Here is a 19,515-nt window from a genome sequence, read left to right as displayed (position 1 = left end):
GCTGAAGCAAGACCGGCGACGCGGACTGTTTTATTTCTTAATTTTATTTAATAAATAATTTACAAAACTATATTTTCATTTAAAAAAATTACAAATCTAACCTTCTCGCGCCCTACCCTCTGAAAGGATGTAGGAGCTGACACGGCGTACGAGGGGCGGCAGGCGTTGACGGCATGATGACATGTTTGCGGTTTAGCCCCTCGCTATTAGGGCGCGGTAAGGGGGAAGAATGAAAAATTCAAGGGAAAAAAGATGAAAAACTCACGTGAATCGAACGGTTGAACTGTGGTTTGATATATATTTATACTGCTATAAACATTGCTAGTGGTGGTGGCGGTGACCATCAACTCCTTTTTTTATCTATACTCTATTTTACTACTATAAACATTGTTTTTTACCTATACTCTATTTTTTTTAAAAAATAACGGTGTATTCTACGTATTAACCGCTCTCACTAACTCAACTTATTATGAAAAGAATAGACCCATATGTCAATAACAAACATATGTAACAAAATATGACACATACCAAAAAAAATAATGTTAATATCATGTTATGATATTTTTTAAATTAAATCCCCTTGTAACACACGGGCAATGTATAACATATGTAGTTATTTAGTTACAAGTTCTTGGATGGCTAAAGGGCCTGTTTGGTACTGCTCTGCTCTAGTTTTTTCTGCTCTGCTCCACTAGCTTCACCCAGGAGCAGCTCTGCTGAGAAGCTTGTGAAGCTGGTGGTTCTGTTTGGCACGCAGCATAGCTTTAGCTCCAGAAACATAAGATTTATCTAATAAAGGTCAAGTATGCCCGTGATTAGCAATCAGTGTCTGTTTTGATGTATGCAGAACTTGGATAAGCGATGTAATATGATGTAGAATATTATAAGAATTATAATATGATGTACATTATTATGATTGCATTTGAAATAAAAAAAACAATTTTTCATATAGAACTAATGATAGACAGAACAAAGTTCACCATTCGAACATAGACCATTTGCCCATACATTAATTCTAGTTCCAAGCTAGAGAAAAAGCGGTGGCCAACTCATCACAGAATAGATCCATAGGAGCATTTGGTTCTGTAGTTCTTTGCAGCTGCCGTGCGCTTCCGTGCACCAGTTGATGCGGTTGGGAGGCCACCAGCTTGCCCAGGGATGCTAGCAGCCGCCCCATCTCCTCTACCAGCCGTTGGTTTGAAAAAAAAATACAAGGTAATGGTATTAGCTCGTTAATTTGGATTTGGGGCAAGCTAAGGACGAAGCTAGGTAATAGGACTATTCCTTCTAGCATGCAAAATACTATTAAGCATTCTATGCATTATATATAATATATTCCCCTTGTTTTCTGAATGACTAATTCATATTAGGCATTACGATAACACCGCTCATGAACAGACATGCTCTCACCCAAAAATTCGAGTTGTTTGCTTCAAAAATGCTTAGTCCATTTTCAGGCCATTTTTTCTCTCTATCTTTTTATCAATGGTAATGAAAACGACTCAACAAGCAATCAATAAACATGCCAAATGCTAGATGAATACGTTAGATTTGCAACCTTACACATGTAGCAATCAATCGAATTAGTTCATCATTGGTTGCAGCATGTATTAGTTCATCATCAGTTGCAGCATACAATTGCACTCACATCGGTTCTGCCGGCCGGAACTACGCCCCTGCCGGCCACCGGTCCAGAAGCCTTGCCGACCGCCACCCCAGCGCCCCTTCTCCTGCCGGCGGCAGCTCCTCTGCCGGCTGGGACGCCTCCGTCGGCCAGGCCTTTGCCCACGGCGCCTCTGCCCACGGGCACTCTAGATCCGGCCGGGACGCCTCCTCCTCGGCGGTCGCCGCCTTACCAGCTCTCCCAGCCCTCGCAGCAGATGGCCCCGCCGTCGCCGCACCTCCACCACCCGACGCCGTACCAACCCCCACGGCGCCTCCGCCCGCTGCTGTGTGATCGTCGACTTGGTTCATCACCGACGCAGCTGGGACTTGCGGCATGGGGGAGAAAAATAGGATGGGGACGGTGCAAGGTAGGGAAACCCCTTGTACCGTGAAAAACAAAAGAACGGAACGTTTTTCTGTTGTAATGGCAAAAGTGGGTAATTACCTCCCAACTTTATGAGGAGATACAAAACTCTGTTTGGTGAGTACCTCTTCAGAAGCTTTAGAAAAAAAGTGGAGTTGGCCTTGGCTCCACCTTTTTTCTTGGAGCAGAGTTTCTGGAGCTGGACCCGTTTGGCTAGTTCTTTTCGTAGCGGAGCAGAAAAAGTATGAGCGGAGCGGTCCCAAAGAGGCCCTAAGTGTTCACCGCCACTCTCTTAGATCCTGGAAACAAAAATTAAAAAAAATATGAGGTTCGACCTCTGGTCTCCAAGATGTATAAGAGAGTGACGATGACCATTGAGCCATCCAAGAACTTGTAATTAAACAATTACATATGTTATATATATATATATATATATATATATATATATATATATACACACGCGCGCGCACACACATGTATATGTATGTATGTATCAAACCACGATTTAACTGTCCGGTTCACAATCTGATCGTTCCCGGGCGCGTGCGGCAGTTTTTCATTCCCTGCCGCCCTTACAGAGGACAGCGAGGGGCTAACCAAAAAAATGTCACCGCGCCGATAACGACTGTCTCCCGTGGCCTCGCCGCCATATGCCACATCAGCTCCCGCCCCCTTATAGAGAACGTTTTATATGCTCTACCCTCTGGAAGGGCATGAGTAGGTTAGATTTATAAATTTTTAAAATAAAAAATAAATTATTTATTAAATAAAATTAAAAATAAAAAAATTCGGCGACGCGCGTGTGCATGCATCGCCGGGTGGAACGGAACGGCTACGTACGCCGGCCGTCGTCGACGAACGCCGGTCATCTGCCGCGCCTCCGGCCGCTGGCTGATCGGCAACGCACAACTCATTTGAATCGTAACATTCATATTATACTTGGATGACCAATTCAAAATAGATTCTCTATTCATATTAGATTTTAGTTCAATAGAACATTCATATTAAATAGTCCATATATATTTTATTAATATTTTACAATCATATTATCTTATTTATTAGTGCTATCTGTTGATGCTGAGATATAAATGGTGTAGAGAGAACATTTATATCTAAGAGCATCTCTTTTCAATAGGGATAATTCTCTATTTTTAAATAATATGATAAAATATATATCTACTGGAGGAATATTTTTCTCGTATACTTTATTTTTAGAATAGATGTCTGGACAGAGTATTTGATGAGTGTGCTCTTGGTTCCTAGCAGCAAGTGGCTAACAAAATAACAACAGCTCTTAAATACAGTGCTTAGCTTAATTATGTTATTAAATACCTCAGCAAGTACCTTGTATTGAAGGTGACCTTACGCAGCCATCCATTTTCAGATCCATCCCCCATGATTCACCACCCTCCCCTCTCGCTCACTTTCTCTCGATCTCGGAGGCGGTTGGTTGGGGCCATGGCTGACCGTATAAATGGAGCGGCTAATCTTTTCATTTATGCGTATATTTATAAGCTAAAATTTAAATTTTTAGTTTTAAATTTTAAATTAATTTATCATTCACAATGGGCTGTTGCTGGGCTTGGGTTCTTTGTCCGTGAGAGAACAATCTCGTTCCACGCCGGATTGCGAGGGAGGTACGTTTCCTGCAGGTTCACAGGCAACAACGAAGACAGTCAGAAGAATAAAGGCCTCTTCGATTTTTTATATTAGAAAGCAAATCACACATGCGTTTTTTTTATTCTTTTCCTTTCCCTTTTTCTTTTCATTCCCTTTTTCTTTTCATGTTTTCCAGAAAATAAAAAGGAGGGAATAGTGGACGGAAGCAGACTAAGGTTTCCAAGCCAGCCAACGATGCGAGCAGGGATCGACGAGATACCAAACCAAAGGTTTCCGTTATGAGAACTCGTTTAATTAAGGCATGTTCAATGATAGAGTATATGATTAACTCTTTTTTAGTCCACATCATCAACAAGAATCTAGCTTATATGGACATGTATGAAGTTAGAGTTAGTTATCGTTTCTTCATTAATACAATAAAATATTTTTATTACCCTTTTTTCCTTTTTATCCATCCTTGTACAACAAAATCTCCTTTGGTAAATGCTAAGAGTTGTCTTTAAGTCATTGTTATGCATAACAACAATTTTTTTTTCTTTTCTTCTCTCTTTTATCCATACCATCATATTTGTGTGTGCGATGATGAAGAGAGTTAGCTAATAATCGTCTTTGTACGTGCCTATATGTTTCTTGACACATATTTAGCACCATGTCTTCAACAAAACTCGAGAATCCCAAGCAAACCATGTGCCGAAAAATAATTTTAGTGTTCTATCTATCATAAATAATATGTACGAAGGCGCACTATTTGTCGATAATTGTATATGACACAGTATCTGCCGATTAATTATTTTCCAGCAAATGTTTCAACCATTCGATGCTTCTTCCATGGCCAAGATTAATTTACCACATATTACATACACACCACCACCCTCCAACACTAATTTCCCAAATCTTCCTCTCGGTGCAAAAAAAGATGGGTACATTCTTTTGTGGATAAAAGATGAAGGATGAAATAATATCTAATTTTTTTGATAGTTGTTTAGTAGTATAAATGATAAAATTAACTGCTACAAATCTAGTGGTTGCAGTGACCTGAATAGCACCCTAGGGTCCTGAGTTCAAATCTCTGTAAGAGCGAATTTCAGATTGGGTTATTTGAGGGTAAAAATTACTCCTCTCTAAAAAAACTACCATAAAACTAAAAATCTATTTTAGAAATATGAAAAGAATAAACTTTTGTACATAAAATTTTTTAAAACGTAGCTCGAGAAACGTGCATGCAAAATCCAAGAAAAAAATACGCAACATTTATCAGCAGTTGTGTTGCTGAAGAAACATGCATCTTTACATTAATAAAGCAAAGCGCACACACACTTTTTTCTTTTTCTTTTCATGTTTTTGGGAAAGTAAAAGGAGGGAATAATGCATGCAGAGCTTGACAAGAAGCAATTCAAGGGGTTCCTGCATCCACCTAAACAAAGGAGAAAGTAAAGAGTCACCCATGTGAGTCACACTGTAGTAAAAACATGTCCAGAGATCCTGTAAATTACGACGGTGAAACAAGCTATTGTTTGACGGGGAGAAGAGTCCCTTAAAATGGATCATCCTTTTGGAAATGCACATCTTTCTTATTTTTTACATCAGGTTGGTTTATACCTCAACATGATCCGAGTAACTTTCTAAACAAAGATGTTATCCTATATAACATCTTAGAAGAAACACATATATGAGTTTGACTGCTAAGAGATATGGGTAATGTCTAGATTAGAATCATGAAAACGCATGGAGCATGACTTATATGCTCTAACCCGAGGGGTTGCTGACGGTAGTCAAGTGTCGGTCAGCTAATTTGGTAAAACTTAACCACACAAAACTAACAATTCAAAGCTTAGTCTATTGTTTAGTTGTGGGTAAGTATAGGCTCTTTTCTAGGTGAAATTTTAACTTAAAGTCTTCACCGTAACACTAATATATTAAATAACAACAAAACTAAGAATACTTCTTGCGAGTGATAAAGTTAGGTGGGGATTGCTAAATTTAATTGCGTTAGACCTATTTAGTCTATTATTCTCCAAAGGCATACAAAAGTACTAAATAATAATACCACATGAAATAGAGTTGGGCAGTCGACTTCTAGATTAAATTATATAAAAATTTGGCTAGATTTTAATATTATCTAGATTCATATAGATGCTAATAAATCTACACATACATAAAATATATACACAGATTAATGAATGAATTTAATAAAAATACAAAATATTATAATAGAAAACGGAGGGAGTAGAGGTAAAAAATTTTTAGTATGAAATTTTGATATCTCGAGGGTACCAAGTTTTTACCATAAAAAATATGTTACTTAAAGAAACCCAAAAGCTAACGGCTTTGTGCTTTCAGTGGTAGGGACATACCTGTCGACAATGATGTGCCTATGGTGACTTCGTCAATCTCTCCAGGATGTGCCGACTAGGCTTCGGAGGTGCTCATAGGGTGGGGTAGGGTTTGCATACGTACCTTGTGCGTGCGTTGTGAGTTTCTGCGTTGTACTGTGTTTTCTTAGAAAAAAAGGACGGTAATAAACTCTTTTGATACAGATTAGATTTATGCCATATATTTACTCCACCTGTAGAGAGGTCCTAGTCTCCAACCTATGACTTCGGAGTCTAGACTCTCTAAGACCGTGTTCGTTTGAGAGAGTGTAAGTTAACTTACTCTGCCATGAAAAACATAATAATGGACTCCGGAGTCTAGACACTTTAAGGCCGTGTTCGTTTAAGAGAGTGTAAGTTAACTTACCCTGGCACAGAAAACATAATAATAGATTAGTACCAGATTAATTAATTATTAATTATTAAAAAAATATAAAATATATTAATATGATTTTTTAAAACAACTTTTCTATATAAATTTTTTGCAAAAAATACACCGTTTATTAGTTCGGTAAGCGTGCACGTGAAAAACGAACAGGATAAGTTAACTTATAGGGGGCAACGAACGCGGCCTAAGTGGATTTTTTATTCAATCTCTTCTATTACATAAAGTTAACATTAGTACTTCTAAACTCAACAAGGAGTCAAAAATCTGTTCATACTCGTTTATAAGATATTTGCAGCAACGTTAGCATATTCCTTCTATTTCCGTTGTGAGAACTCATTTGATTAGGTTTCTCGCTACACCATGACACCGATTTAGCGGCAGATGTCTCTCAACAAAACTTGACAATCCCAAATAAACTATGTGACAGGAAATAAATTTGGTGTTCTATCTACCATGAATAATATATATGAAGGCACACTATCTGCCAATAATTTTATATGATACATTATCTACCGATAAATTATCTGCCAGCAAATGATTCAGCCATCTTATGCTCCTTCCATGGCCAAGATTTATTTAGCACTTAGTATATACACACCATCATACTCCAACCCTAATCTCCCAAATCTTCCTCTCGACACAAAATAAAGAAAGATGTATCAGAAGTTGTATTGCTGAAGAAACTTGCATCTTTAGATTAGAAAGCAAAGTGCACACACGCTTTTTTTTTCTTTTTTCTTTTCATGTTTTTGGCAAAGTAAAAAAGAAGGGAATAATGCAAGGGGTCCCTGCATCACCTAAACAAAGGAGAGTAATAGAGTAAGTAATATTTTGCTAGTCTAGAAATTAACTTACATGTATATATATAGTCACTCTCTGATATTAAACAGTTATAAGATATTTTTACTTTTTTCCTAGATTTATATAGATAGTAATAAATCTAATCTGGACGTACATATAATAATATACATTGGTTCATACATAAATCTAGAGAAAACCAAAACATATAATAACCTAAAATGACAAGTAGCTAGCTAGCAGCTCTTTTTCATTCTTTTAGTTGCTCTTGTACTGAGTAATGTAATAGTATTATGGTTTAGCGTCTTCTTTAGGAAAAAAAAAGAAAGCAAGAAAGAATGATATACCAGCGGTACGTTATTACCGAAGAAACATGTATCTTTAGATTAGAAAGCAAAACAGTTAGTATGGTTGTCTTTTTCTTTTTCATGTTCTTGGGAAAAGAAAAAGGAGGGAATAATGGAGGCGAGAAGCAAACTAAGGATGATGCGTTTGGTTCGTGGACAAGATGGGTTCAGTTGGCTCCATCCTTGGATTGTAGGATGAGTTGGTTTCATTTTTTTATTTGGTTAGATGGATGGGTTGGATCTTGTTTTTTATTTGGTGGAATGGATGAGTTGGAATGTGTTGGGCCTGTTTTTTATTTGGTTGAAGGGATGAGATGAGATAAATATTACCTCTCATATCTAAAATAAAATATTAAATAGTAGGATTAATATATGAATAATCTAAAGTAACTGAATGTATATTTATATAAGTAATATATTTTAAATAAAATTAATAAATAAAATGGACACCCCCTCTATGCGTCATGGTCGTCCTGGGACGGATCCGTCCCACCATTTTGGTAGGATGAGTTGGATTTGGATCTGAGAGGAATATTTCTTTTCTGGGTTCAACCCATCCCACCTATCCACCAACCAAACATGGCCACGTCCCATCACTGAAACCAAACACATCCTAAGTTTCCAAGTCAGCCGACGAGAGATCCACGGTAAGCAATTCCTCTGCGATGCTTTGCTTTGCTTTAGTAGAAGGAAAGACACAAGAGAGATACCAAACCAAACCTAACGACCAAGCTGCTAAAGCTGATGATCCACAGCTGCTAATCAAGTTTTTTCTGCTGCTTCGACCAGAGAGGCTGCCTAATTGCTGTGTTTAGCTAAATTATTATCTGGAGTTTTGCTTCTCTTCTCTGCTTAATTGTACACCGGTACGTACTAGTAACACAACACTGGTGACAATGCAACTTATTACTTTGCATCTTTCTTAGTTGCTTAATTTGTTCGTCGATCCTCTTGAAACATGTGGTGCTACTGATTACATGTGTATGACTTCAATTGTTGAAGTACGTACATACAGTAGCATAATATGTAGTATATGTATGGTTGATATATATATATATATATATATATATATATATATATATATATGTTGTTGTGTATATATGTGTGTAGGCAGCGATCGATCGAGCGGACTTGATTGGCCGGGTATATATATGATGGGTTAATCTGCTGCCGATTCGATCTTCTTGCCTGATCATCATGATATCCAAGGTACGTTGCACTTTCACATTCTCTTCTGATAATATAAGGCCCAGTTAATTTGTTTTTGGCTTTGGTTTGACTTGATTGATTGGAGACGTTCATAGTTATACATATATGCACAGTACAGTATCATCGATATTACTCGATCCTGCATACCTCACACACATGTTATAATTAAGTATATATGTCCTGCAAGTATATATCTTACTGCATAGCATAAAAGACTATTTTAATTACGTCTCTGTTGTTTTCAGTCGCCTATATTATATTAAAAGAAAAGGAAAAGTAACGTCTTACAGGAGCAATATATATTAGCTGACAGATGCTGCTCCAACCTTTCTATAATTTTTAACAAAAACCAAAGTTAGCTGACAAATGATCTACTCCCTCCGGTCATTAATGTTTGTCGTTAGAACAAAGCATTGAAGTTAAAACAAAGCTATTTTGCTGGTCTGAAACGTCATACATTTATGACCGTAAACTGATTACTTATAAATGCACTATACCTATATATATCATGATGGTCATGCTGTACAGATCGGGTGTGGGAATAATAGAAAAAGGCTGTGATTATACAACTTTTGACAGAAAAATACGATCGACCACGTTTTTACTTCAGAAAACAATCCACATATCATATATTTGTGGTTTTCAGCAGTCTCGTTGGAGTCCAAATCTATCTATCCACTTATCATATATTTGTCCTACTTACACGTTCAGACGTGTAATATAAGCACTAGTACGTTTGTTCCTGAATATTCTTTTTGATTTGATTCGAGACTTTGATGGCTATACAGTGGCACATAGAAACAATATTCCTCGTCTATATCAACCGTATACGTAATGATAAATTTTATTATGCTCAAAACTTTTATATCTGCAAGTATAAAATATCTGGAGGTACAAAAATTTTATGTTCAAATTTGTTTTCGGTGGCCTAGAGTAAAGGAACCGGATATGCATCAATTTTTCCTTTTTTATCTCTTTTTTTTTGAGAACACGTTTTTTATCTCAAGAAACAAAATAGCACACTTCGTAATCTTTTCCAGCAATATCTTCACATGCTCCAAATTAACATCTATCTATCTATCTATCTATCTACTTACTTCATCCTAAAATAATTTTATTTTCGCTCATCACACACATATCAGTAAAAACAAAAAAAACTAGAATATATAACCTCTATTTTATCAGATCACAATACAATCATACTCAACTTTATCTTTTCTCAATACACTTATTCCTTGATTTAACAAACTTTAATGAAATGATTACTCATAATTGGACTTATTTTGGGAAGGTACAATGGGTCAAAATGATGTTATTTTAGGACGGAGTTAGTATCTATCTATTTTAAATACGTTTTGAAAATGAACTACCACGTTCACTCTTAAGGCTAGAAATTACCATGTACATTAAAGAAAGTTGAAAATTTTTGACCCTTAGATAATGGTGAGTTCATATTATAACGACTATGATCGATTTAATTTAAATATATAGATTCATGTAGAGTTCTTTTCATGTGTTAGAAATCCTAATATCATTTATATATGGATGCTAGAGGCGGAGTCCAAAGTTTTTTTTTTCTTTTATCTATCTAGGAGTCCGTGTCTCCTTAATACTCCAATTAAGGATTGCACTCTCTCTCTCTCCCTCTTTATTTTAGGTGGGTGTAAAAAGTGATAAAAAATTATACATACAAAGTTCATATATAGAAAAAATGCACATATAAATTTGAACATGATGCTTCAATTCATATAACTATTAATTCTATGTATAGAAACCTTATACATATATATTCTATGTATAAATTTGAAACAAATTAAAATTGTGTACAAACTTTATACATATAAAAAATATTGTATATAAAAACTCTGTACATATTCCATGAGTGCATAATTTTAGACAATATGTATAAATTTGAACTGAATTCTTACTAGTACGAACTTTATATATACATATAAACTTTACACATAAATATCACATGTATAAACTTTATACACTAAATATTATATGTATAGACTTTATACATGGAACATTATACATTTAAAATTTTTATAAAATATACATATAATCTATAAATACAAACATTATACATATAAGCATTCAATACACAATTATCACATATATAATTTTTTATATTTAAATATAAATATTTAGACACCATAAAAAACCTAATATGTCTAATACCCAAACAACAAAAAAAAACAAATATAAAAATAAAGATGTCCACGCGACAACAATAACAAAAAAAGAAACAACCCACCACCTGATATCTGACTGATTCGCACGGATCGGATCCGCGCGCTCGTTCACACATTAGAAATTTCGAAAGGATTCACTATGTTCCCGTTCACGTGCTAGAAAATCATATATTAATTAAAAAATAAAATCCAATTAGAAATGCAATTTCAGAATTAAATATAAAAGAAAGGGTAAATTCCCTTTACCCCTGAAAACACACCCAATCCCTTTTATACCCCTGAAATTTAATCGATCCTTTCTATACCCTTAAAATTTTAACTTAATTCCTTCCATACCCCTGTTATTACATTTTCCATCATTTCACTATTAAGTTTACGGCAAATGTCTTTAATGCTCTTGATGATTTAGGTTTGAAAATAAGCTTGACAAAACGATTGAAAATTTTGTTTGAATGCATAGTATGTGCATTTTATGTAACTAATGAAACTAGATAATTAGCGTGGAAAATTTTAACATAAATTTTAAAAATAAAACAATATAATAAATTAAATATTTTTAGTTGAAATTTAACAGGATAATAGATTTTTTTATTGGAAGCACTCTTAAAAAAATATCTTGAGCAATGGTAGTGCTATCTTTGTACGAATGCTCCTCATTTTCATGACTTTTAGAAAAGAAAATAAATACATATTTTTTATTATATTATCAAAAAATATTTTTCATAAATAATGTATTGCATAACAAACTCATAATTATTAATAGTTGCATGCGGTAAATTTTAATATTTTCAATAATATGATTCACAAATTTCTATATTCATCCAAAGGGTAAAATGGTCACTTTTATATAAACTAGACGGTCAACTAACGGGAGAGGTATGGAAGGAATCAAAATAAAATTTAGGGAGTATACAAGAAAGTAAGCAAAATTTAGAGGCATTGAAGGGGTTATACAAGGGATTATCCCATAAAGAAAAGTAAAGAAAAGAGTCCATGTAATACAGTTTACAAAAACCCAATATATAGATTTAAAATTAAAAAAAATAATTGTCATTGAGTGAAGAGTCTATCTGTAGATGCATCCAAAATCCATATTTAAAAATAAAATATAATTAATATTGAGTGAAAATTCCATCTATTAGTGCAATTTAGAAAGAAAAAACCCCTAAAATTTTGGTTAAAATAAGTAAAATTAAGGTAAAGAATTGACATATACATATATTTAGAATTACCTTAAATATATTATACATATAAAGTAATGAGAAACAGGGTCACCACGTTCTTTCTTAAAATAAATCCCATATCAACCAAAAAAATTATAATTTTATTAGAAATGCAATTCTAGAATTAAAAATAAATAAAGGTAAAAAAGTCCAGATATAAATACATTTAGAAAAAACAAAAAAAATCCATCTATGACTACAATTTGAATACATCTAAAATTTGGTTATAAATAAGTAAAATAAGAGAATGAATCAACATATAAATATTATTTAGAAGTATCTAAAATTTAAATTAAAAAATATTATACAGAAGAAAAGAGTTTATGTACAGGTGCAGTTTAGAATACAAGTATAACAGGAAAAACAAAGTACGGTGACAAATAATCTATAAATTGGCTAATTATCTATGCACTGTTCTTGTAGCAGATACCTGAGTGCAAGGTAATCATATACTATCGTGGAGACGTGGATATATAATCAAATCATACATATGTCGTGCATCCTGACGTTCACCAAGAAAGATGGCCATGTCAGAGAATAGAAAACACACGATGCAAGAGGGTTGTGGCAGCATGCCTATCAAGTGACAATATAGAAAAGCACGGCCACTTAATTCACTTTTTGACGTCGACAAAATAAATTCACGGGGGTCTTATGTATTCGTGTGGTATTATTAAGCCTTCGTTGAGGCTGAATTTTTGCCAAAAAGAATATATATATCTATATCTATATTTATACTATTATAAAAAGCGGTAACGATTCTGCCAATTTTTTTTGTCCGTTATCCCATGGGCCGATTCTTCGCCAGGCCATCGGCCCGCTTCTACACGCGTCGCGCTCACAGCCCAGTCACGTCAGGGCCGAGTCATCCGCCTCGCCAGACTTGTTTCTAGGCCGGGTGCCGTGAGGACGGCCTAGTCCGCCTCGCCCGAGTCTCCACGTGCCATGCGGACGGCCCACTGCCCGAGTCATGCGCCTCGCCACTCGCCAGGCTTGGGACTTGGGATCGATCAAAAGATGATTAAAAAGGGAATGCACGAAGAGATGATCAAGCGACAATGCATGCATGGAAGGGGAAACAACTTACCATCATGCTCTTTTTTCTAGATCGATTTGTGCTGGCCTTTATACATATGAATTTTACATATTTGACTTCACTTTGAATCAAACTAGGATTTGACTTCCAATTTTAAATTCATATGTGCGCAATATAAAAACTGGGATTTGTTTGACGGCATTTGCTTAATCGTCCATGTTGTTCTTGATATTTGTCTGCCTTTGATATTAAATCATCTCGGATAAATATTGAGGTTAAACTTGACATACGATTCATCGATAACCTGAAAGAGTTTATCAATCATCTAACAAAGATTATGCATGTGGCTGTTTCTGGATCATTAGTCATATGGTAGGGCTGACAAATTGATATTTCCTACTGTATTATAAGAGGCCACGGAAAACTTCGTTTGGTGAGTTTGACAAAATTTTCATGGTGTCTCTCTCTTTTTAATGATACATCGTTAACTATAGAAAAGATAATTAGTTATAAATATAATAATCTACGTCAAATCTAGGATTTAAACTTGATGGATATTTTTTCTGAAATCTAACCAATTGGCTTATATCTTGTTCTGTTTCTATTATTGTTGTTTGCATATGTCAGGACTGTGTTCCCCTTGGTACTTGTGTATATTTGATTTTTTTACCCATAGCAACACACGGGCTATTTTCTAGTGTGTGTGTGTATATATATATATATATGTGCGCGCGTGCGCGCACCTCTTAGTATAAGCTATTTTATACCTCCTCACCCTCCTCCTAAGGCCCAAAAACCACCCCCACCTTGTTTAAAGGCTGGTCAAAGAGTTAATCCCGTGGGTCAACCCTTTTATAGGCTTCCTCTCATGTCTATCTAAGCTCACCTCTCGTCTCACAGGAATTGTGCAATAACACGATGACTAATTTGCAGTAACAACGTCGAAACATACCCATGAGGGATCTACTTTTTTAGAAGAATTTTTTTCAAACAATATGATACAAAAGTTCTAAAAAATAATATATGAGGTGGGAGATAAAGTTGTTTAAAGTTTAAAATCTTAAGAAGTATCTATATGTACAGTAATGATGCGTCTACTATATATAGTAATAACGTTATGTTGCTATAAAATATATGTATTGTTACTGCACAATTTCAGTAACGTCGTGATAGATGTGCAGTAACATCACGATATACGTGCAGTAACACATGTGTTGCACAGTTGCAGTAACGTTGTGACACAAATACAGTAACATCACGATAGAAGTATAATAACATCATGACTTTATATTGCTGTTACAGTATAACTAATACATGTGAGGGAGCTAAAAATATTGTATTCTCAATCTTTAGAGAGCAATATCTCATGTGTTTTATATTATTTTTCAAAACCGTTTTCACCATATTGGTTAAAAAAATGTGATTTAAAAAATAGATCCGTCATGACTATATTTAAAAAATATGACTGCATTTTATAAGATATGTTACTGTATTTTTAGCTTCGTGTTACTGCACTTTTCAGATATACAGGAGTTGGCAAATGTAGAGTGTGGAGAAAGGTCAAATGACAAGTTTGACCGGTGGAAGAGTGCTTTGACCAGGCTAAAAGAGGGGTTTTGGGCCTTTGGAAGGGGGCGAGAGAGGTTTTGTGCCTTATGAGGAAGGGAGACATAGAATAGTTTATTCTAAGGGGTGCACACTAATATCAGTAGTTTTGTGTTCGTACAGTTGGTCTATCATGTCTACTTCGGCCAAAACTTATGTGGAGGGGGCTGTTGCAGAGCTAGATAGCTGTTAGTACTGTAAAGGTATCCTAACACCGTCTGATTTCTGTTATTATGGCAGGATGTTTCTTGGTGGAATTTGGATGGGGCCGTGCAAGAGATACTTGAATATTTTGTTGAGAAGCAGAGGGATACAAGAGTCATATACTTCGATGGCTGGCGCGGTTTTGGGGCATCCGCGGTTCTTAGAGCCGTAGCAGATGAGCTTAAATCTCGAGGGGCTTGTCCAGAACTAAGGCTTGATAAAGTAATCCATATTGATTGCTCCACATGGAAAAGCAGAAGGGCAATGCAGAGGGCAATTGCGGTGGAGCTAAACCTTGATGCTTCCGTAATTGCAATTATTGATAAGGCAGATGAGGAGGATGATTTTGATGGGGTCGATCAAGGTTCTAGAGGTGAGATAATGAGGGTTGCAGAAGAGATTGATCGGGCTTTTAAAGATCATAGATTTATGGTTGTTTTCCATAACGGAAGTGGTGACTACATTGATCTCAACAGTTTTGGTTTTCCGTCATTCACAATATTTCGTGGATACTTCATGTTGTGGACCTTCCGGAGGAGGTTTCAAGGAAGTGAAGGTTACCCTGAGATGGAAAACAAGGTGCAGAACACCCATTTTTTTGCATATGAAACAAGATATGATATATTAGGAAAGAGAATTCTCTTCCCAGTATTGCAGAACGAGGCCGTTGCCATAGCTGCTAAGTATCCATGCATGCGAGAGATCAACCCGGAGAAGATCGTGGATTGTTGTGTATATGGATTATTTCTATATCTTTGTTTGCCCGAACATTTGGAGAATGAATGGGCAGCCCGAGCATCAGCCTACTGGATGTGTGATGGCATCATACAAGGTGATCAGGCATGGGAGATAAGCAGTGCACTTTCTAAAGAAATAAAGTGGGATTTGTGCCCTTCGGTACTTGATGAGGTGCGTGGAATACTCATAGAATCATCTTCAGAAAATTCTACTTGTTGTAAGAGATTGAATGGCACATACTTTGATGAAAATGAAATATCATACCCACCAATGGCAATCACTACCTCAAACTCAAAGGTTCCATTAACACCACATGACATCCAAACTGTAAGTGCAGATATGTCGTCTTATTTCTTGGCACCTGATGAGATATCCAATGATGCCCTACTAGTGTTAGCTGATGGCTTGTTTGACCAATCGACTAACCTCCGTGTGCTACAGCTGTCACATTGTTCCTTTAGCTTTGCATCACCACCATTCATTGCCTGCCAGAACCTAAGATTTCTTGGGCTACACCATTGTAAAGACAATGAAACAACAAAACAAATTGACCCAAGGAAGTGGCAGTTTCTACATAGCTTATGGGTTTTGGATCTCATTTACACAGGCTGGTATCAAGTTTTCTCCAAAGAGATTGCACATCTTATTATTAACCTTAGGGAGCTAAATATAGTTGGACCTGAGTGCTGGAAATACATAGCTGCACTACATGAACAGCTACCGGATGTTCAGATGCTCCGAATAGTTAAATCTATGGATCAACCAAATGCATCAGCATACATAGACAACTACCTAATGGACAAGACGAAGCTGGAATTACTTGACATGTCTGGGACCAGAAACATGGCACGTCTGCCAACCAATTTGTCAAAGGCGAGAAGCCTTCAGGTTCTTATTCTTGATGGTTGCGATGGACTAGGAAACATTGTGTCTGATGGGCTTCCTCACTCACTCACGTCCTTAAGCTTCGATGGCTATGGACCAGCAACCAATTGGACATCAATAGTTGAGTTACCCACAAGAGATTTACGTCCATCTTCTGTAAATATTAAGAAGCATATAAAAACCTCCACCATCTCCCTAAAAGGCTGCAAAGGATTGGGAAGTTTATTCATACGTGAACTACCCAACCTTGTGGAGCTAGACCTTTCTGGAACTGCAATTAAGATACTTGACTTTACAACTATGGTGCTGGAAGTCTCAAGTCTTAAGCGACTATTTCTAATAGGCTGTGAGAAACTCCGTTCGATAAAATGGGGAAATAGTGGTTCCAAGATAGAGCCAGACCTAGAATTGCTATGCATAGACACAAGACCTGGAATTGAACGTCCTCGGCCATCTTTTGACAAGAGCAATAATAACTTCAAGTTACAAATCCATGCTGTTATAGAGGACGCGAGACTTGCTCGGTCCTTGTGTGATCCAATATACTCCTACCATGAAGGGTGGTACAGTGATGTTTCCCTCAGTATCCATACTTCAACATTGTATGATGGATTTGTTCAAGACGAAGGGGCATGTAAGGATAAGATTGGACAAATAAATGATCAAGTGAATCTGCAACAACAACAACCTTTTTCAGTCGGCCAGTATCATGATGTACTTAGCAAGGTTGGGGATGCCCCCATGCAATCTTTTCCACATCCTCCAACCACAAGCTTGAGCCGCCATATCGAGATTGCTCGAGGGAGCCACAACTTGGAGAGTGAACTGGATGGGAACTGGCAGTTTCATCGTAATTTAGCATACTTGATGGGTCGGGTGTCCGAGTCACTGCATGTGCATGACGTCCTGACCACCGCAAGTATGCCTGGAGGGGATTGGTACTGGGACTACCTCAGGTGGTGCCGTATGGAGAGGTGCCCCAAGATGGAAACAATCTTCCCTACAGACGCAGTTGGTTTCTTCCGCCTAGAGACCATATGGATGGCTGATCTCCCAATGGCCCGTTGCATCTGGAGTATAGGTGTTCGTCTTTTCTCGAACGGGTCCTTCGAGAAACTACGGCACATGCACCTGCGCGACTGCCCCAGGCTCAAGTTCGTGCTCCCGGTGTGGGTCCCCTCCTTCCCGAGGCTCTGCACCCACCTCTGCAACATCTTCGTGCTCGATGGACATTACCCATGGAGAATAACCGTCGACGGCGTAGCATTCCCAAGGCTAAGCACCATCCACCTGCACGACCTCCCGATGCTTCAGCAGATTTGCGATGTCGGGTTCAAGATGGTGGCGCCCGCGCTGGAGACCATCAAGATCAGGGGATGCTGGAGCCTGCGCCGGCTGCCGGCCGTCGGTGAAGATGGACCGAAGCCGGCCATAGAGATCGAGGAGGACGTGTGGAGCGCACTGGAGTGGGACGGCGTGGAGGCCGGCCACCACCCTTCCCTCTTCCAGGCGCCGCTGCACTCGCGCTACTACAAGAAGAAGCTGCCTAGGGGCTCCGCCATCAGGTTAATTCGTGCGCCTTCATTATTTGCTTGCTTACTGATCCTACTTGTGAAGCATTCGTTCTCTGCATCATGAACTACTGCATCCTCCAAATGAACTGAATCTCAGGTTGATTTTCTTTTGTTGTTGTTTCTGTGTCTTACTGTCACGTCCCCTAGGTGATCAATCCTTGCTTGGGAGGATGCTCTGCGAACTGGCGACGAATGGTGGTGAAATTGTGATGCTGCTGCTCTTCCTATTTGTGTCCGCTCCTGTTGCAGCCAGCCAGCTTGTGCTGTGTGGGCTGTGACAGTGGCTTGGTATGTGGCCGAGTTGGCCAGAGACCATGTCTCTGAAATAATAAGCGTCCTGTGTTTGTGCGTGGATGCACAGACCAGCTGACGGCCGATGGATGATTGAGTTTGTGAGTTTGAGTGTGTGTCTTGATGACCGAGTTTTAGTCTGGGTGTGGATACTCGGATGCTCGTGTGTGTGGCTTGATGATGATTTGATGTATGTTTGAAACATAATAAAGAAGAAGCAGTCATGTGTTCCTGCGAGCATCTACATGGCTGCGACAGTGTGTGAGATCGCTTGCTTTGCTGTGTGTATGTCAAGATTCTGAACAAACTCTGGATGGAGCAGATGGTTGTGTGTGCTAGCTTAGCTTGCATGCGTCCACCTTGCTTCCGGCGTCTGTATGTGTGTGGTATGCGTTTGAGACAAGCAGCAGCTGTATGTAATATGGATGTGTGCCTCGCCGGCTGTTGCATTTAATCTACTAAATCTGTGAATCGTTATCGTTGAGCTACATGCATCGATTCCAAGTTTATGTGGGTGTTATCGTTGAGCTACATGCATCGATGCTAGCTTAGCTTGCATGCGTCCACCTTGCTTCCGGGGTCTGTATGTGTGCCGGTATGCGTTTTGAGACAAGCAGCAGCTGTATGTAATGTACATGTGTGCCTCACCGGTTGTTGCATTTAACCAGCTCAATATGTGAATCGTTATCGTTGAGCTACATGCATCCCAGGTTTATGTGAGTGTTATGTAGTACATAATCTGTGAACCATAGTTTCTGATGTCTGAACATGGTTGTTCCTTTTGCCTGGAAGATTGGTTCCCTATAAACCTAGGAGACCCTACACATTAATGACCCTACACATTAATGTAAGTTGGGATATTTGTTGGATTCATCTCATACCCCTTTCTGTTAACTTCACCTTTTCGTAATTACATGGCAGGTTTGCTCAAACATGCAGAATGTTCATCGATTGTTCAGACAGATGGATTGAAGTTTGAAACAAAAGGCCTTCAAATACTT

General features: G+C 37.6%; 1 protein-coding gene across 2 annotated transcripts; it reads left to right on the top strand.

The window, feature by feature from the left end:
• Positions 1-8,280: 8,280 nt before the first annotated feature.
• On the top strand, positions 8,281-18,993 carry LOC102717704. Of its 2 annotated transcripts, none has more exons than XM_015836308.2 (4): positions 8,281-8,420; positions 8,669-8,763; positions 15,063-18,214; positions 18,371-18,993. In XM_015836308.2, the coding sequence occupies exons 2-4, from the start codon at positions 8,752-8,754 to the stop codon at positions 18,372-18,374; spliced, it is 3,168 nt and encodes a 1,055-aa protein (XP_015691794.2). In that variant the 5' UTR covers positions 8,281-8,420; positions 8,669-8,751; the 3' UTR covers positions 18,375-18,993. The 2 variants fall into 2 exon arrangements, with proteins under 2 accessions (XP_015691794.2, XP_040379342.1); XM_040523408.1 differs by having other exon boundaries at positions 8,665-8,763.
• The last annotated feature ends 522 nt before the right edge of the window (positions 18,994-19,515 follow it).

The sequence above is a fragment of the Oryza brachyantha genome, chromosome 4, assembly GCF_000231095.2.
Source record: "Oryza brachyantha chromosome 4, ObraRS2, whole genome shotgun sequence".
In the NCBI taxonomy this organism is placed as follows: domain Eukaryota; kingdom Viridiplantae; phylum Streptophyta; class Magnoliopsida; order Poales; family Poaceae; genus Oryza; species Oryza brachyantha.
The sequence above is the reverse complement of the archived record's forward strand: the minus strand, read 5'-3'. Positions and strand labels throughout refer to the sequence as shown.